The sequence below is a fragment of the Schistocerca nitens genome, chromosome 6 (genome assembly GCF_023898315.1).
Source record: "Schistocerca nitens isolate TAMUIC-IGC-003100 chromosome 6, iqSchNite1.1, whole genome shotgun sequence".
Classification (NCBI taxonomy): domain Eukaryota; kingdom Metazoa; phylum Arthropoda; class Insecta; order Orthoptera; family Acrididae; genus Schistocerca; species Schistocerca nitens.
Window position 1 is genome coordinate 212,100,366 of NC_064619.1, and position 27,833 is coordinate 212,128,198.

At 39.8% G+C, this 27,833-nt stretch overlaps 1 protein-coding gene across 1 annotated transcript in view; it reads left to right on the top strand.

The window, feature by feature from the left end:
• The window catches only part of LOC126263285 (solute carrier family 12 member 4), a 277,199-nt gene that overhangs the window by 175,797 nt on the left and 73,569 nt on the right, over positions 1–27,833 (top strand). Inside the window, exon 12 of the mRNA XM_049960371.1 lies at positions 15,268–15,461. Within this exon, the coding sequence (XP_049816328.1) occupies positions 15,268–15,461 (194 nt within the window). The remainder of the gene's footprint in view (positions 1–15,267; positions 15,462–27,833) is intronic.

Below are 27,833 nucleotides of genomic sequence, written 5' to 3' on the forward strand. Positions count from 1 at the left end.
GTCCCTACCACCCGTCCTAAACATCTGAGTGTCCCAGTCTATATCTGGTAAATCTCCACCTAAGACTATAACATGCTGAGGAAATTTATGCGAAATGTATTCCAAATTTTCTCTCAGTTGTTCTGCCACTAACGCTGCTGAGTCGGGAGGTCGGTAAAAGGAGCCAATTATTAACCCAGCTCGGTTGTTGAGTGTAACCTCCACCCATAATAATTCACAGGAACTATCCACTTCTACTTCACTACAGGATAAACTACTACAAACAGCGACAAACACTCCACCACTGGTTGCATGCAATCTATCCTTCCTAAACACCGTCTGTACCTCTGTAAAAATTTTGGCAGAATTTATCTCTGGCTTAAGCCAGCTCTCTGTACCTATAACGATTTCAGCTTCGGTGCTTTCTATCAGCGCTTGAAGTTCCGGTACTTTACCAACGCAGCTTCGACAGTTTACAATTACAATACCGATTGCTGCTTGGTCCCCGCATGTCCTGACTTTGCTCCGCACCCTTTGAGGCTGTTGCCCTTTCTGTACTTGCCCGAGGCCATCTAACCTAAAAAACCGCCCAGTCCACGCCACACAACCCCTGCTACCCGTGTAGCCGCTTGCTGCGTGTAGTGGACTCCTGACCTATCCAGCGGAACCCGAAACCCCACCACCCTATGGCGCAAGTCGAGGAATCTGCAGCCCACATGGTCGCAGAACCGTCTCAGCCTCTGATTCAGACCCTCCACTCGGCTCTGTATCAAAGGTCCACAGTCAGTCCTGTCGACGATGCTGCAGATGGTGAGCTCTGCTTTCATCCCGCTAGCGAGACTGGCAGTCTTCACCAAATCAGATAGCCGTCGGAAGCCAGAGAGGATTTCCTCCGATCCATAGCGACACACATCATTGGTGCCGACATGAGCGACCACCTGGAGATGGGTGCACCCTGTACCCTTCATGGCATCCGGAAGGACCCTTTCCACATCTGGAATGACTCCCCCCGGTATGCACACGGAGTGCACATTGGTTTTCTTCCCCTCTCTTGCTGCCATTTCTCTAAGGGGCCCCATTACGCGCCTGACGTTGTAGCTCCCAACTACCAGTAAGCCCACCCTCTGCGACCGCCCGGATCTTGCAGACTGAGGGGCAACCTCAGGAACAGGACAAGCAGCCATGTCAGGCCGAAGATCAGTATCAGCCTGAGACAGAACCTGAAACCGGTTCGTCAGACAAACTGGAGAGGCCTTCCGTTCAGCCCTCCGGAATGTCTTTCGCCCCCTGCCACACCTTGAGACTACCTCCCACTCTACCACAGGTGAGGGATCAGCCTCAATGCGGGCAGTATCCCGGGCAACCACAGTCTTAGTCCGATCGGGGGATGCGTGGCACGAGCTGGCCGTCCCCGACAAACCCCCATCCGGACCCCCACAGTGATGCCCATTGGCAACAGCCTCAAGCTGTGTGACCGAAGCCAACACTGCCTGAAGCTGGGAGCGAAGGGATGCCAACTCAGCCTGCATCCGAACACAGCAGTTGCAGTCCCTATCCATGCTAAAAACTGTTTTGCAAAGAACGTCTGAACTAATCTACAGAGAGCGCAAACAAATCGACAAAATTTAAACGGTTATTAAAATACAAGTTCATCAAAATTCTGTGCCGCCTTAACCTCTTATGATCTGTTTCATCCCTTTCTAGTTAAATGCTGTATATTTAGAAGTCATTTATGCTGCTATACTCCCAATACAATTTTTGCTTTATAATTTTAATTTTATGTATAAATATTTTACACATTTTTTGAAAGGGCTGCATCAAATGTATCTAGGCTTTGCCCAAAATTGCAATTCAACTACCCATGTTGTGAAAGATGCATTCATGCTTTACACAGGGGTGACAAAAGTCGCAGAAAAGCAATACACACACATACATATGGTGGTAGTATTATGTACACAAGGTATAAAAGGGGCGGTGCAATGTCAGAGCTGTCATTTGTACTCAGATGATTCAAGCGAAAAGGTTTTTGATGTGATTATTGCCACGTGATGGTAATTAACAGACTTAAAATTCTGTATACTAGTTGGAGCTAGACACACGGGACATTCCATTTTGTAAATCGTTAGAGAATTCAATAATTGAGGTCCATAATGTCAAGAGAATGCCAAATTTCAAGTATTATCTCACACATGGACAGTCCAGTGGTCGACAGCCTTCACTTGATGACAGCAGTAGCATTTACATATAGTACTGTGATGAAATTTGGTATTAGTGGGCTATGGCAGTAAATGACTGACTTGAGTGTCTTTGGTAACAGCACAGCATTACCTGGAACTTCTCTCCTGGACTTATTGATTGAACCGTAGATGACTAGAAAACCATGGACTTGTCATATGAGACCTGATTTGAGTTGGTAAGAGCTGATGGTAGGACCTGAATGTGGTGCAGACCCCATGAAGCTGTGGAGCCAGGTTGTCAACAAGAAATTGTGTAAGCTGGTTGTGGCTCCATAATGGTTTGGGCTGTGTTTACATGGAATGGAGAGGGTCCTCTGGTGCAACTGAACTGATCATAGATTGTAAATGGTTGTGTTTGGCTACTTGGAGACCATTTGCAGCAATTCATGGACTTCATATCCCCAAAGAACGATGGAATTTTTGTGAATGTCAGTGCCTAATGTCACTGGGCCACAACTATTCACGACTAGTCCGGAAGAACATTCTGAACAATTCGAGCGCCTAACATGAATCCCATCAAACCTTTAAGTTACTTGTTGAAGAGGTCAGTTTGTGCACAAAGTCCTGCACCAGCAACACATTCACAATTATGGACAGCTACAGAGGCAGTATAGCTCAGTAGTTTTGGAGGGGATTTGCAACGACTTTTTGAGTCCACGCCATGTCAAGTTGCTGCAGTATGCCGTCAAAAGGAGATCCGACATTATATTAGGAGGTATCCACAGAGTTCTGTCATCTCAATGTATTTACATCTTTCATTCATTTATTCTTCATCTTTGTACCGTATCCCCCTTTCTTTGTGTAATAAGTATTTGTCATACCAGGGAAGAAGTAGTGTAAAAAATTGAAGGACGCATCCTTGGAAAATTGCTCACAGGTTCTGCACAAATGCATCTACTTTTAATTTCAAAGTAATACAGTTCATCCAGATTTCTACTCTAAAAAATACAAAGTCATTAATAAACCTTAAACATTGCTGAGCATTAACTATGAAATAAAACAATTTATCGTGTCAGGTAAGGGAGATATGAATGATCAGAGTGGTCCTAGTGAGAACAACAGTGTTGACTATCATATGGCAACTGTATTCTAAGAGAGAGCGCAAAATAACTAATCACATCTCAGGGTCAGAACTGTATGGTGAAGTGTTGTGATGTTGGATTTTGTTGACAAAGTTGTGACACAGTTGGTACATGAAGAACTTACAGAGTGGAGAAAACTGTCACATGCCTCTTCTTCAACAATACAAGTTTTATTTTTTTTAACACTAGCCAAGTACAAACAATTCACAGAAAATACTATTCCTGACTCTTCTTGAAACAAACAAAAGCAAGTACATCTAGAAGTGAATACCTCTTTGCAAATACCACTGTTAGGAGGTATACTAAGTAACTCAAATGTTAATGCTGGAGAACACTAACTTTTCATCAGTATGGGAAGCACCATAGGGCGAACGACTCAATCAAGCTAACACTTCACACTCATTAGATACAGCATCCAGTTGAACTGAGAACAGAAATCACACCACATTTGGAAAACAGACATATCTGTGTTCAGGCCAAATGTTGGCAGCTGGGAATAATATAGTCCATATTAATGTCCAGAAAACAACAAAGTATTGCAAGCCCATTGTAAATAAGATCACTGAAGACCATGGGGTACACATCTACAAGCTGAAACAAGTGAGGCTGATAAACAGCCCATGGCAGCCATTAAATTTGATGCTGTTGTTTACCTGTGTGACCTGGTTCCTGCAAGAGTATCACTCTGCACCTCTCCTAGTGACCTCACCTGATGTGTGCATAATTGTATTGATTGATCCACTGACACATCTGGCAGGATTACAAGAAAAGACAACTTCCTACGAAACCATGGACATGGTGAAAATACTGCTCCTTTTGATTGTGAAGTGTTTTGTAGGCCATTTTGCCATTTTTAAATGTAAGCAAATTATAGAAAGCAAAGTCCAGCAGATAGCTGGGTCTTCATAAAGAAAACAGCAACAGAAAAACATGCAGTGGTTGGCTGTGGCTGTGACTGCCTCTCAGTTCCAAGTATGCATAACTTTTTCCTACATGTAGCGAGCATTTCAGCTCCTCTTATGAATGTTTTTCTGATGACTGAACAGATAAGTCCTGCCATAAAACATGCATCCACACAAATTGCCCGGAACGGTTGGTGCAGACAGGGTTGTAATTGACAGAGCTGTCTTGCATGTCACATGGCCTCTTCATGTCTGTGGTGTTCTCCTTTGAACAAGAGGACAGTGGTGAATATAGTGGTCCTCCACACTAAGTGCTCCAGGGTGCATTCTCCCCATGTTTGTACATTTATGTCAGTCATCTTCATGATGTGTTTTGTCTGGTCCTTGAAGCCCCTAAGAGGGGGCTCCTCAAGTTCTACGGCCAGAGTAGAGTTCAACGTAAAGGATTTGGCAGGGAAGCATGGTGTCACTCATGTGGTGAATGTGGCATAACCAATTTTTCTTTTTTTCCTTTTTTTATGTGTTTATTTAAAGTTAAAGGAAGTATTGACCAGAAAATCAAAGAAGAATCTTGAGAATTTCGAATAAAGAATGAAAGTAATGGGTCATATCATGAATAGTGATGATCACTCTAGCATTGTACCATGAAGCTAGTTCCTCATGGTGCAAATCACTTTGAAGATTAATCATGGACAGATGTGCTACAAGCATTCTACCATGAACGTCTTGACTAAAGTGGATGACATTGGGCTCAGTTGCTTCCAAGACGGTGGAAACCCAACACATATAATGGGAAAAAACTGGCAATTACTGCACTAGTGCAAGTCAAAATTATTCCTACTGGGGTCAACAGTGAACTGAGACCGAGAGGGCATCTCTCAGCAGTTGTGCAACCTCGAATGTCACACAACTGTGTGCTTCTGCTGAGAACAAAAGGTTCCTGCAGTCATCTTAATTGGGGTTTCTGCCGTGGGGGGATGTGGCCCATCCATGCACGGGTTGGAGGTCTTGGGAAGAGGGGTGGGATTGACACTAACTCAATGATTGTAGGAAGGGTTGGTCTCCCTGTGTAGATGTTGCCTTGCCTTGTATTTGAAACTAATGGTCACTGAAACTTCTGGAGATTTAAGTCATCATGAGTATTTAAATGATTGGTGATCGCAAAAATTGGTTCACCCCATCCATTTGATAATTCTGTACTTTGGCAAGCTATTGGTGGCTTCAGTTGGCTAGGGAAAAATTATTTTTAATGTTGGAATTAGTAAATTAATTTGTCAGCTTCTTAATTAATTGATGTACAGACCCATGTCTCCTATCATTTAACCTGTAATTGCATAAGCAATCCGAAATGTGATTGGGGAGGTTGTTGTATTATTATTTTACTGTCTCTCTCTTTGTAATGGGACTGAACTGGACAGCTGCTACACCACATGATCTAAACATCTTCAGAAAGTCTCCGGGTTACAAGACTCAAAGAGGTAGATTCAGCAGCTTAAACAGAGAGGGTTTTCTTAATCTGTCACATTGTGTTGAGGGTAGTGAATAATATCTACAAATACTGGCACTATATAAGATAGGTTTGTGTCCTTTGAGAGGGCATCAGTATTGGCATTACAGCTCACTGTCTTGAAAAATATTTTGTAGTGATGTTTCCTTAGGAAACCATTATAACCACTGTGCTTTCTTCTCTAGTTAGCTGGCCTGGATACCAAACAGAGATATTAGTGGCTTCTGGTCTTTTAATAGATAGATATTTGTGTTGTATAAAAAGATGAGGAATTGGTGCATTATATGTGTATTACAAATAGTGACGCTCTTGTGAGAATACTACATACCTTACACACATAACCTAATGGTCTCCCACCCATATTTATCTCTGTAGAAATGAGTGGTCTGTACTTCATACTGCATTGCATCCATTGCTTAAGTAGTTGGCTCATCTGGTGTGCACATTGGCAGATAAGGTAATGATTTTAGTGCACTCTTGAACTGTTGGAAACCAAGTGGCTTGTCAAATTGTGCACCTTTTTTGACTGTTGTTCTCAGATGTATGAAATCTCAGCTATTCGAGATGTAAAACACACAAAGCAGTTAACATCTCCCAGGGAAAACAGGAGCACTTTCTTATGGTAGTTGTCAGTTGCTTCTAAATTTGACTGTGTTGGTGTGCTGCTGCCTTTTTCCTAGAAATAAATACTAGGCGTTGGATGCCCAGCTTAAAAGAAACCTCATATTTAAATTATATACAGATTACAATTAACTAAAGAAAATGTGTAAATAATTCAAATTTCCTTGGCATTTATCATCAGTTATCATAGCACAATCTGGATAGTTCACACAAAAAAGGATAGGCCAAATGAGTTGCTTTAAAATGCTCTGAAAAATGTCAGGGTCACTGACCATCCCAAAAGGCATTTTATGGATGTAGTCTAAAAGGGGAAATAATTACCACCACTTGTGACTTGATGCCAAGCATCCAACTTCTGGTATGTATGGGACAGATCTGTCTTTCATTCCATTTTTAACTTACTAATTGAGCCCACTGGATGAGGAACTGGATAGGAAAGAAGTTCTGACTGCACATTAATTGTGGACTTTAAATCACTGTATAAATAACAGCCCATTAGATTTCAGCACTGTGATGCTCGCACTAACAGTGATCTGTTTGATTATGCTAAGAGATACAGAGCGATCTAATTTAGCCTTAATAATATCTTTATGCGTATTAGGAACCAGCATGTTTGAGGAAGGCCATTACCAAAGACAGCATTGAAAAGATATGGCTCGTATGATGATTCCTGGCCCACTTGAGTGAAAGCATTTCTGCGAATTAATTGCAAAAATCTTCTAAGACCTGAAATGGTATGACATGTGTGAGATTATAGTTCCATTTTTTTGCATTGAAAACTCAATATGAGGTAAGTGCATCAAACCCCAAAATATTTCCAGAATTAAGAGACAACTACACTGTCTTGGATATCACTTCTATTGAAAATTTCCCTTTGGTTGGAATATGCTGACCACTTGAACGTAGCAAATTTTGCTGTTGAGCTTTAAGTTTCAGTTGACACAAATTCGAACGTCCCCATGTCAATCAGATTCAACAGCACACTCATATCCACTCGGAAGTAAATTAACAAAGATATGATTTGTAGGCTAGGTAATGTCATTGAGCTCGTGTTGCATATCAAATGCACGCTAAAAACAAGTGATTTCTGGGTTGGTTTCCTATGGCACACCCTACCATTGTGATCAGTTGTATGGCAGAGTGCATGTTGTATGGGCAGTCATGTAAAAGCCCAGGAAGAAAGAAGAGAACAATATTGGTGCCAGAACAGAGTCTATGGATGAAGAAGTTGACACTGAGTGGAGTCAATTCAGGTTGGCTTTTGCATGACTGTGAACTGAATTACGTGATCTGGTGCAGATCGTCATTGTGGCCTGGGATCATTTGGTACTTTACTCAGAGACACTCAGTGCTACTACTTTTTGTTGAGTCCAACATATTTTATAGAGAAAGTTGTTATTTCTTTACCTAATGAAGGATCAGTTATTTAAGTGCTACGGAATGTGATTGTGTGATAGCTTCCACTGTTGGTTAATCTGAAAAATAGCAACCATGTGAGTTATGTGCTATATGCACATCAGCTAGAAAATTTTCAAAAATAGCTGTAAACTTGGATTCTTAAGAAATTATGTTTCTGTGCCAATCACAGGATAAATTTATTACTTTATTTAGCCATTCGTAGATATAGTACAATGTATGAATGTTACCAATGTACATCCAATATTTCTCAAGTATATATTGACATATTTGTATACTGTATGTTTACAAGTACATATAAATAAACTGGAATACAATATTATAGAATTGGAAAACAAAGTAAATAAAGATGAAATGGGAGGTGTGATACTGTGGGAAGAATATGACAGAACACTGAAAGATGTAAGTCAAATCAATGCTCCTGGAATGGTTGCCATTCCCTCAGCTATGACAGAATATATGAAGACGTGAAATACCCTCAGACTTCAATAAGAATGGAATAATTCCAATTCGGGAGTGGAAAAACTAGTAGAGGCTGATCTTGGGGAAGATCAGTTCAGATTCTGGAGTTACTTAGGAATGTACAGAACAATACTGACCATACAACTTAATTTAGAAGATGGGTCAAACAAAGGAAAAACTATATTTATAGCATTTATTAGTTTAGATCACTGGACCACTCTCTTTCAAATTCTAAAAGTAGCTGGTACAAAATACTGGAAGAGAAAGATTATCTGCAACTAGTAGAGAGACCAGGCCACAGTTATGAGTTAAAGGATGTGAAAGGAATTCAGTCATTGAGAAGGGAGTTAAGGTCTTAGATTCCCCCCCCCCCCCCCCCCACACACACACACAAAGTGACTCAGTCTGTACATTAAGCGAGCAGTAAGAGAAGCTGAGGAGAAAAATGGAAAGGGAATTCAAGTTCTGGGAGAAGAAATAAAATCTTTGAAGGCTTCTTGAATTATCACCTGCGTCAAGGCATCATTCAGTGTCAACATTTTGACAAATTTACTACTTGTCATCTTCAGGCAAAGTGTTGGGTTCATGTCAATTGCATGTCTTCATAGCCACTGGATCACAGGCTCCTCTGCCTCATCTGCAATGGCCCCCCAGATTTTACGGATATGTGGCTTCCAAGTGAGGTGTCTATCAAGAGTAGCAATGGCTGAAGGTCCAACAGCACTCTACATTGCATTATTAATATAGCCTGGCATTTAGTGGCATTGAATTTAGGTGCCATGTCATAGCCCAGGCTCCCAGGACATCGCTTGCCTCCTGTAAACGGCAGTGAATAATGTCAATCCTTAGGGAATGTGCTTAGAGTGCAGTGTCATCTGCATTTAATGCAAGGGATACCCTGTCTGTCCATAGTACATTGGATGTATACAGGGAGTACATCAGGGAGTTGAGAAATGACCCCTGCAGCACTCTTGCACATATAGGCCACCTGCCACATGAACTTGAAAAGTCAGGTCACACATGTATGACATGATGAGTCTGACATATGGTGTCGGAACCCCCAGTACAAAAAAATTGTAGAGGCCCCCATTTCAAATGCAGTCAAAGGCCTAGGAGGTGTCAAGAAATACCGTCCCTGAGTACTCTCGATGCTCCAGGTCTCCTACCGCGTCCTCGACAACACGTAGTAGATGGTGGCCGTGCTGGAAACCGAAATGCTTTGTGGGAATCAACCCCTCCCTGTTCATATGCTCAATTTGATATAAATTCTTTCGAATACCTTAGATAGAACAGGGAGCAGACTAATGAGCCTAGAGTTTTGTGGAACCCTCACATCTTTGCCTTGTTTGGGAAAGGCAACCATCTCCATGTGTTCCCATGCAGAGGGCTAGTTGCCAGTCCGCAAAACATAGTTGAAGGCATTTATGATAGACCTCAGTGCATCTGTTGCCAATTGTTTCAGCATAAGAGCTTCCACCTGGTCACGGTCATAGGCCTTCCTGATATTTAGGGATCAAAGTTGGACATTTACTTCCCCTCAGTGACGGGTTCAATGGCATCACCTGTGTAGTCTGCAAGGAAAATGGGCAGCCATTGTTGTACAGTTTGTGTGTGTTCTTCATCTATATTATCCTCTATTGGTGTGAAGTTGTTCACAAAGCTGTCAGTCAACCCACCTGCCGACTTTCAGAGGAGGAAGATGGTGCCCTTTCCTTGGTAACTGCTTAGTTATTTGGCAGACAGAGCCATTTTCAGCAAGAAGCATGACTACTTTATCCACCCAGTCTAGGATTTCAGTGGTTTTCCACCGCCACCCTTATTTCATGATGCAGCCAGTTTAGGTGGGAGGATTGTGTGTAATTTGCCATTTGTGGAAAAGCCTATTTTTATCTGAAATGCCCTGCAATATCCCAGGGACGAGCTGAGCTTATCTGTCAGGAGGCCTTTGTGTACCCCTTGGTGCGGTACTGTCTACAGCTCGGAGAGTGTCCACTGTTAGCTGTCGCAATGTCTTGTCTGCACTGAGGATACCAGTGTCTGGGATGGCAGCAAGAGAGTCTTGTAGCTCCTCTCTAAACTGTTCCAAAATTTACCCTTCATAGCTGCCAACATCGTTCTGGTGACTCCACACCGTTAATGTCTTATGTCGAAAATTACCAGCAGGTAGTCTGACAAGAGGGCCACTCAACTTGTGGTAGTAGTGACTTGTCCCACTCCTCTCATCACCGCAATGTTGCGCACATCAGAGTGGCCGTGTGCGTTGTTTTGGTAGTGTGTCGGGTCATATGGTCCTAAGACTACCGCTTTATGCTGGCGAACTACACACAGTGGACAGCGACCACTATTATTTATTACTCTCGAATCCAACTCAGGGTTTTTTGCATTAAAGTCTCCCACAACAAAAAGTTTACCATGGAGAGACAGTAATGCTTCAACATATCTTGGTTTCAGTGGTCTTCCAGGTGGCTGATAAACTGAGATAAATGTAATCCGACCTGACATTGTTTCTCCTGCAATAGCAGTGGCCTCTGTTGTCGCTAGTTGTGGGACCTGTACAGCATGTGGTGTTCCAGCTAGTTCTTAAGGTTTTTAGGAAGATTTCGTGGATGAGGCAGATGTCAACTGTCTCATCACGAAGGAACTACCGGAACTCTCCTACCTGTGGACATATGCTGTACGCATTCCATGTGCATGGGGTTAGGCCATGGACTGTGTTAGGAATGGTGCACCTATGTTGCCTCTTGTGGTTGGCCATAAGGGCTGTCTGCATTGCCATCACAAGCACAGTGGGAAAAGTCTGGAGCAACTCTTTGGCTGTTTTTACGATAGATTGGAGCTCATTTCCTAAGTCCTCATGGTTTGCACACGTTTCCTCATTCGCAGAAGTGTTTATGTTTTGCGGGCATTCCCTCTCTGGTTCATTCCCATAAACGTCTACCACAGCTTGTTGGGCGGCCAGGCACTCCCTATTTGATCTGCACCCGCTAGCAACTTCACTATGGAGGAGGTAGCCAGGCATTCCCTATCCAGTCCCAGCCCATTGGCCAGCATAATTTATGTTGGTGGGCAAGCAAGGGCCATTTGCACACTTTTCCATTTGAATTTGTGTCAATAGAGCCTGACCGGAGTGGGAGTGGGGGGTGTATACCCTTTCCCCTCGTGACATTACTAAAACTAAGGCCAGGAGTAACTTGTGTGGCCAGATTGTTATTGGCATGCTGCTTAGCGTTGGCCTTTCAGGAAGTGTCACACCCACAATAGCTAGCAAAGTGCTTTTCGATGCAGTTTCAGCACAGGTTCATTTCCTCTAGCTTTGCTTTGCACTCAAGACTTTCATCGGCTCAGCGCATTTTATGCATTTGGACAGCATAGTGCAGATCTTAGCTGCATGATTTAGGCCTTGACACTGAAAACATTGTGCCCTCTGGCCCTTGACACGATATTTTTAAACCTGTATTCCAGTGATTTTCGCAATGATTCTCATCTGGAATACTTTACTGTTTTCTGTGTTGTCAATCAAGATAACCTTAAATAGCTAGGTCTGTTTATTTGTGTGCAGCATTTTCATGTGGCAGACCACCCTGATGCCAATACTTAATTCTTCCAGCTCCTTTTTGAGGTGGGCTGGGTCAATTTGGAAAGGTAGTTTGTGGAACACTATCTTTAGTAGCCTGAGTCGTTGAGATGAGTGAGTATAGTCTAGCAGACCTTGGGGCTTAGCCACACCCATAGCCACATCGTAAGCCTCTCATGATTTTATGGTGACCTTAAAAGTGTCTTGGGCCACTGTTCTAATCGCGACAGAAGATTTAGGCTGATCTGCACTATTTAAGAGCTCTTGAAAACTTTTAAAAATGCTCAAACATTTTTTTTAAAATGAGAGGAGGTGCGACTGTCTTTGGTCTACTTGGCTGTGTGATATTGTCATCAGTTGGCATGTCAGTGAACGTGACATACCAGTTTGCAGTTGGTAATGGCTGTACCTGTGTGGGCACAGCTGCCCTGGCAGTGTGCTTCCTCTTCGGCACTTGGAAGCTGTCCTTGGTGGGGAGGTCACCCTTGATGGCCTTCTTGCCCATGGCAGAGGACTTCTTCTTTGTGCACACCTTAGGCACCTTGCTTTTTGAGGGCAACAGATTTCTTAGTGGAGATTTCCTCAGAAGATGCCACAGGACACTTCCTCGAGGATGCATCCATGTCAGGTTGTTCCTTTGTGGTCACGTCCACCTCCATATCTGGTTCCCAGCCAGGATTAACCCTTTCAGGAACGCCAGACTTTCAGTAACCACAGTTGTGGTCGCAGAACCCTCTGAAATGCCAGTTGCAGCTAGTCACTGTGTCATTTGCTTGTGAGACTGGTGTCTCATCTGCAATGCCTTTAGGAGCAGCAAGGCCCCATCCACCACACTTGCTGAGTTAAGGAGTGTGTTGCCTGTGTGCACGACCGAAGCTGCGTCCGCCGACATAGTGCTTCTTGCATCAGCACCCATAGCTAGTACTGACTAAGTGGCCAGCACACCTTTGCCAGCATGGTGAAAGCTATACTTGACTACTGTACTCATAACATCATCTCTGTACTCTGACCAGGTTAATTCTGTACTGCTGACTTTGCTGTTGTTGAATGATGAACAATGTATGGATTCTTGCTTCTCAGAATAGCATGAGCAGATGAAGGGTTTCCTGGCACTAGCAGAAGCTATAGTGGGACACTACAACTGTGGGTGACAGTACAACACCATTACAAGCATTGAGGTTTGTTTACCAACAATGGTGTGGGTGTAGCATCTGCTTTGAAAGACAGTGTCACTTATTCTGTGGAGGAGGGACTGGTGTGGAGTGGGAAAAATGAAGGATTCCTACAGCTGTGTAATTATGAGTCACTGGCAGCATATGGCAATGATGGTCCAGCAACAAACATTGTAGCTGTCATATGAGCAACCATCCAGGTTTGCTTACATGTTCTGTTTTTCCATAGTTCAAAATATTTACAAGAGTTTCATAATAGAAATGATTTTTTTAATGCATGAGTGTGTTGAGCATTCAGATCTTAATTATGAAAACCTTAGTACAGTATAACAAATTAAATAACTTCCAAAGTGAGCAGTTTCTGCTAATTAAAATGGGCCACTTTATTTTGGAACTCATTAAATTGTAGTTTAAAATGTTGAACAATGCTGATACGGACACTGGATAAAAGTTTAGTAGTCACCAGATGTAAGGCAACTACTTATGCATTTTGAATATTCTCATAGTGAGAATATCTGGAAAATTTTACAAAAATCAAGAGTAGCACAGTGGTGGTAGCTGTAAGACAAATGAGTAAATATAATAAAGAGTTCATTACCATATTTGGTAGTAAATCTTATCACTGAAAGTAAAATAATTAAAGGACAAGGATAACTGTAATAATTCCAAGAGTATGCAGGCCTTACCAGTGCTAGTTTTATTGTATTTCATGAGATTTTTTTAAATTATAAATGCTAGTGTCTCATCCATGGGGATGTTGGTCTTTAGTGTCCAGGGAGCAAGAAGAGTGTTTCCTGGAACAATTAGGTTCCTGTTGGCTATTGCCATTTTTTAGTCATTTTTGAAGGTACATGCTCGTGTAAACCTAAAAACTTTCTTAAGCTTTTTATTACAGAAGCTGTAAACCTCAACATAAGGAGCAACTGCTAACAGTCAGTCTGAAAGGGAAGTTATTTTTGTGTAACTTGATTTGGGAATGGAGCAAGGAAAGTTGTTCATGTTCTGTACAGGCAGACTCATCGGGACTTTACCACATAGTTTAGAGTATACACTTCCAAGACTATTAGTGCCCTTGGCTCATGTACTTTCAGCCATAATTGAGGTATGGAAATTTTCTCATTGAACATAAGGGGTGGAATCTGGACATGTTGAAGAATTGAAAATTCATACACATCAAACTAAAAATCCATCTAAAGTAGTTAATGAGCAAACTGGGGCACCCAATCAGTGGTTCTTCAGTATATTTGATGACCTGCTGATTGCTTAGATTAACATTTGTTTGCTCTAGATCTCTACCAATGCTCACCCACGTTTTCCAAGCATACATCCAAATGAGATTTCTATTCTTTTTACCTTCCTCTTTTTGCCCCTCGCCCAATCTCTCATTAATTTTGATGTTTTAGAGATGTTTTATTGCTGCTCCCTTACTCTCTGCTTAAGTTTGCTATTTATTAATTGTGCTTAACTAGTGATTTTTACAATTTGTTATGCTATTTGCCTGTTTCATCATTCGATTTTTGATAGAATGTCACTGTTACTGATACTAGTGCACATATATAGTGGATTTTAGTCTTTGCTCTTCTTATTCAGTGGCTAGTGCCTACGGCTTCTCTACTTTCCCATATTTTTCCACAATTTAATACAAAAGTTCATCTATGTACTTCTTTCCATGATATGTTGGATGATGAATGAGTTGTTTGAGCCATTGCTCCTTCACTCTGTTCTTATACTACTATAAAAATATTTTATTGGCTTGTAAGCCTGATACATGTTATATAGGCACCTTGCCAAACATGCACTGTCATTTCCATGTAATTCTGACAATGACACATTTTTACTCTACTCTGTCGTTATCCTTCTTCACTGATGTTCCATCTGTCATGCCTTGAGTACTTAGTTACATTTGAGAATGTTTCATATTCACATAACCCCATACTGCCTGTTTGAAGTTCTTCTCCTGGTGTGGTACGGTTTTTTCATGCTCTCTTTATTGTATTTTCTTGTTTGTCTTATAATTGCCATCACTGTGCTACCCTTGAATTTTGTAACCTTTCCCAGATATTCTGAAGTTCAGTGTATTCAAAACATGTCAACAAAGCAGTTGCCTTACATATAGTTACTATTAAATATTAATCCAACATCTGTATCACCAATATTCAACATCTTAAATTTCAGAAAATGAGCACATACTTCTTGCTTGACTATGTGTCACATCTTGATATTAATTTGCACTTTAAAGTTACATCAGTGTCAATTTTCCATTGACTGAATTACTTGTGTGAAGTGGTTATTCAAAATATATCTTTGTTTTTCAGAGCGGAGAAAGAGTGGGGTGATGGAATTCGTGGTCTAGCACTGTCAGCAGCACGTTACAGTCTCCTACGGCTTGAAGAAGGGCCACCTCATACTAAGAACTGGCGACCACAAATTCTTATCCTGTCTAAGCTCACTGAAGACCTTGTTCCAAAATATCGAAAATTATTTGCATTTGCAGCACAGCTCAAAGCAGGTGAATTTTGTCATTATGCACATCCTAAGACCTTGTAATGAGTATTATCCAATTAAAGTGGTTCAAATCCTGAAAAGATTTTGTAATTATTTATTATTTAAAAGTAGATATCATAATTATAAAGTAATTTAGCCTGCTGCTAGATTATTGCTAGATTTTTCATAGAGTAAGCCATATAATGCTTTTGGTCACTACCGTATTTACTCGAATGTAAGCCGCACTCGAATCTAAGCCGCACTTAAAAAATAAAGACTCGAAATCAAGGAAAAAAAATTTACCCGTATCTAAGCCGCTCCTGAAATTTGAGACTCGAAATTCAAGGTGAGAGAAAAGTTTTAGACCGCCCCTCCAAATCGAAACAAAGTTGGTCCATTGTAACGTGAAACACAATTGAGGTCGAATGGATGAAGATACAGCTACAGTAGTTTGGTTCGAGTCGTAAGCTCAACAGTTAAGCTTTACCAAGTAGCCATTGCTGTGTGTCAGGCGCTCCGTCCGTATTTATACGGGTACCCTTCCTTTTTCACGTGCTTCATCTGGTTTGAATCGATTGCTTATTTTGCTTTGATCTGATAAGTGCCGTTCTCTTTGTTATAGTTGTTTACGTCACTCTAAGCTGAAAATGCATTATTGTACTGTGTCGTGCATTGTTTGTTGCATTCTGATAACGAGTGTTTACGGCCTGTCGCTGCTCGCGGCGTGGCTTGCTTAGTGCGCACTACCGCCGCTTACAATAAAAAATGAGAGAAATTATCTCATTAGCGAAACAATGGCAAGAGACTGCTTTTTGTTGTTACTTACACTGCCGCTTTCTTTGATAATGATCAACAAGAACCAAATAATAGCTGCGTGTAATAGAAGATGTTCTGAACGAGAGTTTAGCGAAAATTTTTCTCCGTTAGAAAATCTTTGCAGACGCCTCTTTAGTACATTACAGTCTGCACAGAAATTAGAGTCATCTTAGATTTAAAAATTTAGGCAGTTGCCGTGCTTCATTTCTGACTGTATCACTATACAGCATAAGAATAATACGAATATAAACATGACATGATATGTATATTCTTCCGCATCTTCTCGGTCTAGTTTCGTAGTTTATTAGGCAGGCAGGATTTAAATGAGGTAGCAGCAAACACAAAAGAATACCTGGCATAATGTTTACATTCTTCTAGCTGTTCTTTTAATTTATTTACTGACGCAGAGGTTTTGGCGCCAGTATTTATCTTTGTGCCTGCAAAGCATACCTGTGTTGCGCTACATATATTTGACGGCAGAAGTTAGTTGTGGCGACACCTACTAACATTTTTCAGAACGTCCGCTTACTTTGCACTCGATTCTAAGCCGCAGGTGGTTTTTTGGATTACAAAAACCGGAAAAAAAGTGCGGCTTAGATTCGAGTAAATACGGTATCTCTCATACATATAGATACTTTGAAAGATGGGTTTTATGGATACATTCTTACAATTACTACAAACAGAAAATATTTGGAGAAAAATAAGCTTTTACTACTTACTTTCTATGACATACCCCTCACATAGTTTCAAAATCCCTATGTGTTAAAAAGAAAGATTATAATGGTAAGAAATTTGAGCTTCACTCAGTTTGTGCATGTCATCTATGAAACATTGACTACTGACTAGTGGTCCCATGTTAAAAAGAATATTGATGGGCATGGCTATTATGCCTTCATGTAAGTGGTGCATTAACAGGTTTCACTTATTATATCAGTGGAGAATCCCCACATTTCCATTCTAGGTTGTGCTGTTTGTTCTTTGGCTTAAAAATGTTGGTGATACAGGATACAAGCAGATGGCGTCATCATAATAGTAGAAGACTCAGATGGAAGTGTTGTTTGTTCCCTAGATAATAGATGCTCATGTTGCAGATAGTTGGTCAGATTTACATATAGTCCCATTCTTGTTTTCTCAAATAACATAATTTATATTATTATTATGTTGTATGCTTTAAAATTCTGGTCAAAAATTTCTCTGACTTGTAAAACAATGTTTTTTTTCCCACTTTAACATTTGTGTAACTTAGAATTATGTGTGCCTAAATATGAGATGAACAACATGAACCAAGACTCTTCTAAATAAAAAAAAAAAAATAGTGGAAATTACAAATCTAAGTTGACATTCTGTAAATATTGTCATGAAGATGCAGTAACATCAGGCATAAAGAAGCAGTGAGACAGGGAAGATTGCAGAATACAAGCATTGTGTAAAATTGTGCCAACACCCTGTTTTCTGGCTTCAGCTTTTTCCTTTCACTAATTAGTATAACGTCTGTGGAAGGGATCTAAGTTACTGTTATGCCTGTGCTTGCCCAGGTTGTGTATTGACAGTAATTGCAAATCTATCTGGAGTATATACAGCAACACTACCTGTAGCCATAACTGAGTTCATGAGAAAGCAGAGTGCCAGGAAATAAACAAAATGTAGAGCTGTTGTATGTCGACAATCCAAAACAAACTCTTGTATTTGTCTAAGGAGAATAAATGAATAAATAATTGTTGGCAAACTTCCTCTAACGCAAAGTAATGGAAAGTGAAACACTTGCGAGAAGCCAGGACAGCTAACCATGAAAACTTGTAATATGGTTCAAAGAGTCAACTTTCACAGGGAACGTTTACATGTGGCGAAAACCAGTGAAAGCCTCTAATTCATATTATATGTTTCCACTGAAGCTTGGAAAAGTTTCTCTTATTCTTTGGTTCAGTGTCATATGCCAGTATTGCAAAGACTGCATACAGTGAAAACCAGAGAAACTGAAACAAGGCAGAGATTCTGCAATATTTTGGTTCAACATCATATGCCAGCATGCGAGGACTGTTCAGTTGAACAGTGTATGAAACCGTTTATGGTAACCAAGTTCACTCAGTGACATAGGCATTATTTACACCAATGGTTTCCCTGTTCCAAGGAAATAATGCTTCATTGACCTGACTCAACTTCTATGAGGTTGGTTCGGTTATTTTGAGAATGGATAACTTGTTTTCCAAAGCTTCCTTATTCATTAGATTTAAACATACAACAAGAAGGTTCAAATAGATGTAGGTTGCAGTATTTGTGCAGTGGTGAAGAGACTCATATGGTATAGAGCTGCTTTGAATCAGCCTTTTATGCAGTATTCAGCATGCACAACAAGTGTATAAGAATACATGCCTCATCTGCCGATATCTTCATTAGTCATAAAATGAAAGTACTAACAGTAAGCTACAATTTACCACTTTCAGATGCCTTCTGTTCTGTTTATGGTTTTCCATAATAATGACAAAAATCTAAAATTAAGTTTGGGTGGTTTCCCTGAGTAAGCATTGAGTTAAAATATGCACATCTGTTCTGTTAGAGAGAAAACTTGTTTTGCTGGAGCAGTATGAAGGAATTCCCTAAAGAGTAAGAAACAACTGGCTAAATTGTGTTCAAGTCATGATACTAAATTATTTTTTTAGAAAATCAGTACTTTCATCATAGTTTTGAAAGAATGTAATATTGATTATGTAAGTTACCAATAATTACATTTTTTCACAAAAGCTAGTATTAATGGGTGAAATATTGTAGTGGGGGTTACCGGATCTGAAACTACACTGAGCTGACAGAAGACATGGGATAGTGATATGTACATATACAGATGGCAGAAATATTGCATATGCAAGTATAAAAGGGAAGTGCATTGGTAGAGTTGTAATTTTTACTCAGGTGATTCATGTGAAAAGGTGTCCATAGTGATTATGGCCTCACAATGGGAATTAACAGACTGTGAATGTGGAGTGGTAGTTGGAGCTAGATGCATGTGACATTCCGTTTTGGAAATCGTATGGGAATTTAATATTTCGAGATCCACAGTGTCAAGTGTGTGCTAAGCATACCAAATTTCAGGCATTACCTATCACCAAGGACAATACAGTGGTCAACGGCCTTCACTTAGCAACTGAGAGTAGCAGCATTTCTGTAAGAGTTGTTAGTTTATTTATTTATTTATTCTTTGCCCATGGACTCTAGCTGAAAATTCAGCTGAGAGTATTGGGTGTGTCATGCAATAGGCTATTAACATCATACTTGATTTCATTATATATAAATGAAACAAATGATTAAACAGAAATAGTCCATAATCATACGAAGGTATTACATGTTTCACATTATATGTACACACAAATCCAAACAACATTCATGATAATTTTAAACGTACATTTCAGTAATGATATAACATATTAAACACCATCTTAGTATTCACTCAAACTGTATATACATTTCTCTGTGAGATATAGTTTCAAATTATTTTTAAAACATTTTAGGTCTGTTTCTTTTTTAATGATTTTGGGGAGTTTATTAAAAAACCTTTTGCCTGCTTCTTCTGGGGCAGTCATAGACAGTTTTAGATTTCTGTTTATCATGTAGTAATTTTCATTTCCTCTTGTACCGTGTTTGTGTATATCTTTATTTAGGAGGTGTTTATCACTTGACCTTACCGCCATTATGCTTTGGTATATGTACAGTGAATATACTGTCATAATATTATAGTGTACAAAAGCTTGCCTACAGGTCTGTCTTGGTGGTATTTTTGCAATGCATCTCACTGCCCTTTTCTGAATTGTGAATATTCTTTTTAGGTAGCCAGCTTGTGCACTTCCCCATACATGAACTGAATAAGATAAATGTGGGAAGACAAGTCCATAATACATTGATCTGAGGATTTTATCATCCACAGTCTTAGCTGTTTTATGCATGATGAAGATCTGTTTGTTTATCTTTTTACATAGTGCATCTATGTGCTCCCCCCATCCCAAATGTTTGTCTATTATAGTTCCTAAAAAATTTGTGCTGGTTACTTCTTTAATAGTCTTTCCATTTACATTAGCATTTATATTATAATTTTCACTATGCTTGGTCTGAAATACTACATTCATTGTTTTAGACTGATTCATAAACAGGCTGTTTTGTGTTAAATATTTATTTGCATTTTCGATAGTCAGGAGAGCTTCCTTCTCAAGCTCCTCCTTTGTGTCAGCTGTGCAAATGATTGTTGTGTCATCAGCATACATTATAAGTTTCTGATTTATATAGCTAGGGAAGTCATTTACGTAGAGTATAAATAGTATTGGCCCAAGCACAGACCCTTGAGGCACACCGTGTTTAACTGTTTGTAATTCTGATCTGTAGTTTGTTATATTTCCCCCACTAGTATGTCTGATTTGTGTGCATTGTTTCCTATTTGTAATGTATGATTTAAGTATGTCATAGCATTTTCCTCTAATTCCATACTGATATAATTTCATCATTAATTTTGAGTGGTTCACACAATCAAATGCCTTAGATAGGTCCATAAAAATCCCACAAGTCTTTTGTTGCCTGTCAAGTAAATTAAGAATGTGCTCAATTATATCTGTTGATGCTGTTTTTGTTGACTTCCCTACTCTGAAACCATGTTGTGATGAATGCAGTATACTGTACTTTGTTATAAAACTTACAATTCTATTCTTTATTATCATTTCATAGATTTTAGCAAATGTTGAGATCAATGATATTGGCCTGTAATTTCCTAGTTCATCCCTGTTCCCTTTCTTAAATATTGGCTTCACTTTACTTACTTTCAGTGAATCTGGAAATATACCTTCTTCTATCGCAGCATTCAGCATGTGTGTCAATGGTTTTAAAATACATTCTCTGCATTCCTTTACGAGATGTGATGTGACACCATCCAAGCCAGATGAATGTTTAATTTTAAGTTGTTTTATTAGGTTTGACACTTCTGCATCCGTTGTAGGTATGAAAACCATAGTATGATTTGTATGTGGGGAGTTTAACAATTTACTTACTGCATTTGTTTTATTTTGACTTATTAATTCGTCTGCTACAGTAATATAATATCTGTTAAAAGTATTGGCTACTTCTAGAGGGTTTGCGTTGCTTTTCCCACTCATCAGTGGGCAGATGTCTCCGCCCGATTTGTTACTTTTCCTCTCTCTTCATTAATGAACAACCATAAACCTATTGAGTGGTTCTTTCCCTTATCTATAGACATCCTGATGAATGATGCTTTAGTTTTTCTGATAAAACTACAGTACTCTTTCTTTTTTATTTTATACAGTGTGTTGTAGGCCTCAGTATTTTTTTGTTTGGTTCAAATGGTTCAAATGGCTCTGAGCACTATGGGACTCAACTGCTGTGGTCATCAGTCCCCTAGAACTTAGAACTACTTAAACCTAATTAACCTAAGGACATCACACACAGCCATGCCCGAGGCAGGATTCGAACCTGCGACCGTAGCAGTCGCACGGTTCCGGACTGCGCGCCTAGAACCGCGAGACCACCACGGCCGGCTTTTGTTTGGATAGGTCATAATACACTCTCAGATTATTTCTGGCGTGGATTACTTCTCCAGTCACCCAGCTTTTCTTTTTTTGTTGCTGTTTGACAAGCCTTTTACTAACAGGACATGTAACATCATAATAATAATTGAATAAAGAAAAAAACTGGTTCCATTTGGTGTTTGCATCTTTAGCTGCATATATTGTTTCCCGGTTTTCTGCGTCTAACATCTTTTTTAGCAGAATTATGTTATGTGGGTAGTTCTGTCTTCTCATCTCCCATATCTTCTGCACTGAATCACTAGTCTTTATATTTATGTCTATCATGATTGCAAAATGGTCTGCTAATGTGGAGTTTATTACCTGTGTGTCACAATAGCATGTAGGAATATTTGTTATTACATGATCAATTATAGTTTCACTATGCTTTGTTACTCTGGTTGGTTTATCTATTTTTATTTTTAGGTTGTATATGCACAATAAGTCCAATAGGGTCTTAGTATTGTCTGTATTTTTACTTGTGTCTATGTTCAGATCTCCTATAATTATCAAATAAGCATATGTTTTTGAGAGGTGTTGGATTATATCTTCCAGCTGTTCAAAGAAGGTTTTGATTATACCATTTGGTGATCGATACAAACCTAATACACAACATAAATTCCCAGCAATTTTAGTTTCCAGTGCTGTAGCTTCAAAGCTCAATTCTATAGCATATTTTATTATATTTATGGCTTTAGTTGATTTATAGTTAGAAAAAATGGCAACCCCACCACCTTTATAGGAAGTTCTGCAAAAACTGGCTACTCTCACATAATTCTTCAAGTTGTACATTCCTATGTGATTTTCTTTTAGCCCATGTTCTGTAACTACTAGAATGTTTGGCCTATACTCCTGTAATATTACCTCTAGTTCCTCTGTTTTATTGTTTATGTATTGAACATTTTGGTGAAGTATTCTAACAGTTGGCTTTAAATGTAATAGTTCCCCTTCCTGTAATATACCAAGCACTTCACTTGCTGCCTTTGTATCTGGTACTATGCAATGTTTTTTTTTTCAGTTTGTGTCATTAAACCTGGATCGTATCTTTGTCCGGTGTTTATGTTCCTCTCACTATTGTCACACTGGTATTTAAGATGGACAGTTTTACTTACATCTTTTTCCATGTTCTCTTCCTGCTTACTCGGTACCATAAAAAATCCTCACTTAGTGTAGCAGGTCTCCTAGTTCTCAGGCATCTGTCTTGATTGGAAGCTGCTTCTGCTGTTGATCTCCCAGGCCTCAGGTACCTCTTCTGTGTGGTTGCTGTTGCAGGTGGCTCCTGTGCTCCCCGACTTGGTGACTGCCCTTCTTTGTTAGCTGCTGCAGCTAATGACCCTTGTATGTTTTCCTCACATGCATTTTCATTGCCTTGAGGTAGTATTATGGGGTCTGCTGTTCTGGATGCTGTTGCTGATGACGACAGCTCTGCTGATGATTGTGGTGATTCTGCTGCTATTGGTTTAACTGACACTGCTGCTGAGAATATCTGAGCCTTTGCTGATGCTACTGGTGTTTGTTGTAGCTCTACTGCAGATAATGATGGTTCCACTGTTACAGACAACTCTTGTTTTGGCGGAATTGGGATTGGAGACACTTCCATTACAGATGACTCATTAATAAATTTAAGTATTTCGGCACTAATCATCTTTTTCCCTTTTACGTTCATGTGGAGACCATGTCTTGTGAAGTGCTCTCTGTGAACACTGTTTATCTCTACGAAAGTCGTATACTGGAAACCTCTACATATTTTCTCAAATAGCCTGTTTGCTGTAACAATCTCGATGTTTACGCACGAGTTTTCCATCAGATCGTGTCTCCTGGGGATACTAACAATGTAGAAATGCACTCGAGGCATCCTTTTGACAGTTTCCTTTAGGTGCTAACAGACATGTAATAGTGCATGAAATAACAAATCAATGTGGGATATATGATGAACGTATCCATTAGCACAGTACAGCGAAATTTGGTGTTAATGGTCTGTGGCAGCAGACAACTGACACGAGTGCCTTTGCTAACAGCATGAAATCATTTGCAGCGCCTCTCCTGGGCTTGTGACCATATCATTTGGACCCTAGACAATTGGAAAATGGTGGCCTCATCAGATGAGTCATGATTCCAGTTGGTAACAGCTGGTGGTAGGGTTCGCTGTGGCACAGATCCCACAAAGCCATGGACTCACGTTGTCAACAAGGCACTGTGCAAGCTGGTGGTGGCTCCATAATGGTGTGGACTGTGTTTAGGCGGGATGGATTAGGACCTCTGGTTCAACTGAACTGATCAGTGACTGGCAATTGTTATGTTCGACCACTTGGAGACCATTTGCAGCCATTCATGTTCCCAAACAAAGATGGAATTTTTATGGATGGCAGTGTGCAGTGTTACAGGGGTCTTTTGTTCACAACTGGTTTGAAGAACATTTGAACTAATCATTTGGCCATCCAGATTGCCCAACATGAATCCATCGAACATTTATGCAACACAATCGAGAGGTCAGTTCATGAACAAAATCCTGCACCAGCAACATTTTCACAATTATGGATGGATATGGAGGCAGCATTGCTTAATATTTTGGGTGGGAACTTCAAAAGTTGAGTTGAGTCTATGCCACATCGAGTTGCTGTGTAAAGGAGGTTCCACATGATATTAGGAGACATCCCATGACTTTTGTTACCTCAGTGTGCTATATGAACACCTTTTTCATATACTCTATGAGTTACACACATACTTTGTACTATACACCAGTGACTGTAAAATTGAGGCACATATATCACATGTGCTCAAATACTGCATGAATATGCCTTCTCCAAGTTGTAGATAATTCTTGCAATGAACCATAAATTATAATTTTGCTTCTGTGTGGAGTCCTAGCCTCTAGAAATTTTGTGAAGGAAAATGTGATCTGTGTAATAGTAATACAGCCTACTACAGACTTCACAAAAGACCAGAAACTGCGGCAATAAATGAACAAATTGACAGTGCAATGTAACAGCAACTACACAATGTACAATACATACCAGCCACTACATTCCTGTATGATCAATCAATCAATCAATCAAATCAGTGATTGAGGACCCTGTAGGTCATGCGCCAACCTCACAATGCTCCTTCATAGATGCGATCTTGTGCACTGAGATCCAGTTGTCATGAACTCCTAGTTGGCAGAGGTCTTTCTGTAGCCCATCCTCCCATCTCTTCCTGGGTCTTCTGATTGGATGGGTACCAATAGCAAACTGTCTCTTGGCCATGTTGTTCTTTTTCATTTTGTAGCACTGCTGTAACCGTAATTTGGCTATGAATAGGAAGTGGTCTGTGACCACATCTGCTCCTCTGTACGATCTCACATCCATCACACACTTCTTGTGCCTCTCATCTATCAGCAGATGATCTATCTGATTGACAGTGCTACCATGTGGGGAAATCCAGGTGCCTTTGTGGATCTGTTTGTGGGGGAAAAATGTTGAACTCACCACAAGATTCTGACTTAACACAAAACTGATTAACAGCAGGCCATTTCATTTGTTTTTGCAAGTGAACTATCTTTTCCAATTGTTGGTCTATACATCTCTTCTTGTCCCACTTTCGCATTGAAGTCTCCCAGAATAATCTTAGATTTCTGTTGCTAATGCTCTCCACTGTTCTTTCCAGTTCTTCATAGAATTCACTCTTTTCCTCTACATCACTTACGTTTGTTGGTGCATATGCATTAACAAGAGTGAGATCTCCGTACCTATGTCTAATAGTTATACATGCTAACCTGTTGCTGGCTGCACTGAAGGCCTTCACTTGCCCTATCACCCGCTCACTCACCACAAATCCTGTTCCATGTTCATGCTTACCATTTTTTTCACAACCTCCATCATCACACATTATTATTATTATTATTATTATTATTAGTTGTGGAAGTGATCAGACACAAAGCATTGACACTTGAAGTCTTCCCATTACTGCAAGTTCTGAAAGTAAGGACTCCAACAATGAACTGATATGCAAACAGCACTTAACAATCAGACATTTTATTTTAAATGGGAGGTGTATTGTGTGGGTGAAGCAAGTGTCACCAGGGTGAGGAGTGGTGCAGAGGAGGCATGATTTGTAACCAGTGTCTACCCTCAATGTGGACAGTTAGTTACCTTTCTTTTCTTAGAGGGATTTGTAGATAGCACTTCTGATGCTCAGAGATTTGCTTAATAATTCCATAAAAAGAGGCTACTAGAAAAAAGCAGTACCAATGACTCTTTAGTTCTTGAGCCAACAGACACCTACAAAACCCAAACATCATTTAATAACTTTCGAAAACATTACTGGAATTAACAGTGATCTAATAGATAATTACAATACAAATCAGTCTATATCACAAGAATTTATTAAAAACTAAAAACCACACAGGAAAATCGTAGCCAGTTTTGATTTAACTGAAAATCGTCTTCAGACCATGTCTCATCAGATGGTGACGGGCGATATCGGAGCTTTGGTAAGTACTGGAGGACACCACTGGTAACTGCTCAGACTACCTTCTTGCGGTTCTCCAACACTTACCAATGCTCTCCCATTGTCTCTGCTCACCACCTGCTGAGATATTGTCTGTAGATAATTTTTGACTAAATCGAAACCGGCTACCATTTTGGCATGTGGTTTTTAGTTTTTAATAAATTCTTCTGATCTGGACTGGTATTTTGAATGTAATTTATCTTCCATCATTTTCATCTACATCTACATGGATACTCTGCAAATGCCATTTAAATGCCTGTCAGAGGATTCATCGAACCACCTAGGAGAAAGTTGGTGACTGAAATTTCATGAGAAGATTCTGCCACAATGAAAAATGCCTTCATTTTAATTATGTCCATGCCAAATCCTGTATCATGTCAGCAACACTCTCTCCCCTATTTCATGGTAATACAAAACATGCTGTCATTCTTTGAACTTTCTTGATGTAATCCGTCAATCCTATCTGGTAAGGATTCCACACCATGTAGCAGTATTCTAAAAGAGGATGGACAAGCGTAGGTGTAGGCAGTCAGTCTCTTTGGTAGATCTGTTACATTTTCTAAGTGTCCTGCCAATAAAACACAGTCCTTGGTTATCCTTCCCCACACCATTTTCTATGTGTTTCTTCCAATTGAAGTGGTTTGTAATTGTAGTTCCTAGGTATTCAGTTGAATTTAGGCCCTTTAGATTTGACTGATTTATTGTGTAACTGAAGTTTGACGGATTCCTTTTAGCACTCATGTAGATGACCACACACGAGTAGAGATTGTCTCTCATGTAGGAGTAAAGTGAATTTTTATCTGCTTTTTTTGAATGGGTATATTCTTCGTTTATTTTTGGAGGATCTGTGTGTTACAATATACAGTCTTGCTATGACAACCCTGTGTTCACTAAACCCTGTATCTGCTGTGATGCTCGTATTAGCTTAGGATTATTTGTTATAAGAGGTCAAGTGTATGTTCACAACTGTTTACTATTCACATGTACTAATGAACTAACTGCTCAAAATAATTTTCAGAGAATGCATTTAGCTCAATTTTGAATTATGTTTTATGCATACTTCCAAAATTAAACATGTATTTTCTCCAAAATATCAAGGGTAAATTAAAGTCACCGGCTACAATTGTACAAGTTGGGTAAGTGTTTGAAATCAAACTCAAGTTTCCTTTGAACCTTTCAGCATTTGTATCATCTGAGTTGGGAGGTTGGTAAAAGTTGCCAAGAATGACCTCTGCCCGTACTAACTCACAGGAACTATCTAGTTAAATTTCACGACAAGCTAAACTACTTCTAACAACAACAAACATGCGACCGCCAACAGTGTTTAGCCTATTCTTTCGGAACACCGTTAGGTTCTTTGGAAAAATTTTGCCTGAACTTATCTCCAGCTTTAGACAGATTTCAGTGCCTATAATGATTTGAGCATCAGTGCTTTTTATTAGCAGTTGGAGCTGTGGTACTTTCCCCAACACAGCTACGACAATTTACAATTGTTCTACCGATGGTTCCTGTATCTACTTTCTTCCTGTGTTGGACCTGCA